This window comes from Perkinsus marinus, assembly GCF_000006405.1.
Source record: "Perkinsus marinus ATCC 50983 genomic scaffold scf_1104296944004, whole genome shotgun sequence".
In the NCBI taxonomy this organism is placed as follows: Eukaryota; Perkinsozoa; order Perkinsida; family Perkinsidae; genus Perkinsus; species Perkinsus marinus.
In genome coordinates this window covers 1-898 of record NW_003211609.1, presented here as the reverse complement: position 1 = coordinate 898, position 898 = coordinate 1, and the positions used below count along the sequence as shown (strand labels likewise).

At 35.4% G+C, this 898-nt stretch overlaps 1 protein-coding gene across 1 annotated transcript; it reads right to left on the bottom strand.

Annotated features, from left to right (window-relative positions):
• Positions 1-106: 106 nt before the first annotated feature.
• Pmar_PMAR028538 (conserved hypothetical protein) lies at positions 107-619 on the bottom strand (the record flags this gene model as incomplete). Its single annotated transcript, XM_002780841.1, has 4 exons — positions 107-230; positions 279-386; positions 428-506; positions 567-619. Coding segments are annotated over 4 exons (364 nt in total), but the record flags the coding sequence as incomplete, so codon positions are not given.
• Positions 620-898: the final 279 nt, after the last annotated feature.

Sequence of the window (898 nt, the reverse complement as noted above, 5' to 3'; positions counted from 1 at the left end):
TTCAAATACACTGGTGGTTTATCAGGCTTATGGAACCATTTTAATGCAACCAACGCACTACAATTAATATAATAACTATTATACAAGATGATGTTGATAATATGACCCTCAGGTGATGGTTGCCATAATCCTTGTATACTCCTTCGTTCGGTCCATATCCTAGGACCCCCATGTCGTAAGAATAGATTAGGTCCTTCACTATTACGGTATAGGTTCATTAAATCCTCTATCTACATTGACGATAATACTAGATAATATAGTCCTCTTGTTATTATTACTTGCCAGGGTCTTAGCTTCCTCATATTAGTAGTATAAGTATCACCACTAGCCCATTCGCCAGTAAGCTGTGGATGCTCATATTGACTATGTGTTGTTACTACTTCTACCTATTAATAATATTAAGTCTAGTAATACTTTGTAGTAATACTTGTGGATTCCTATCCTTCCAAGGTTGTAATAGATGTCGAAAGAAGAACCTTACACCCAAGCTTGAACCTCCTGTCTCACTAAAAGGATGATGATGATGAATACCCATCTAATTATGATGGACCCAATAGTAACCCTACCTGTATCGTATGACTACCTTCTTAAGATACCATGCACCAGTATGAGCATTCATAATAATAAAGCAAACAACTGTATTGTATGAATATCATTATACTTACATCAACAACAACAAGAGAGTTGTAAGAGTAATGTTGGTAGTAATATGATGATGGTACATCTATATGGTTTATTATTATAACAACAATAGTATACAAGGGGGTAGCCGACAGTAGTAGTATTATCTAGTAGTCCGTAGTTGTACAACATCATTAGAACCATAGCTTATCCAATGACTACTATTACTAGCTGATGATGATGTTATTGATGCCATCTCTTGTATAGTAGGTTGCCT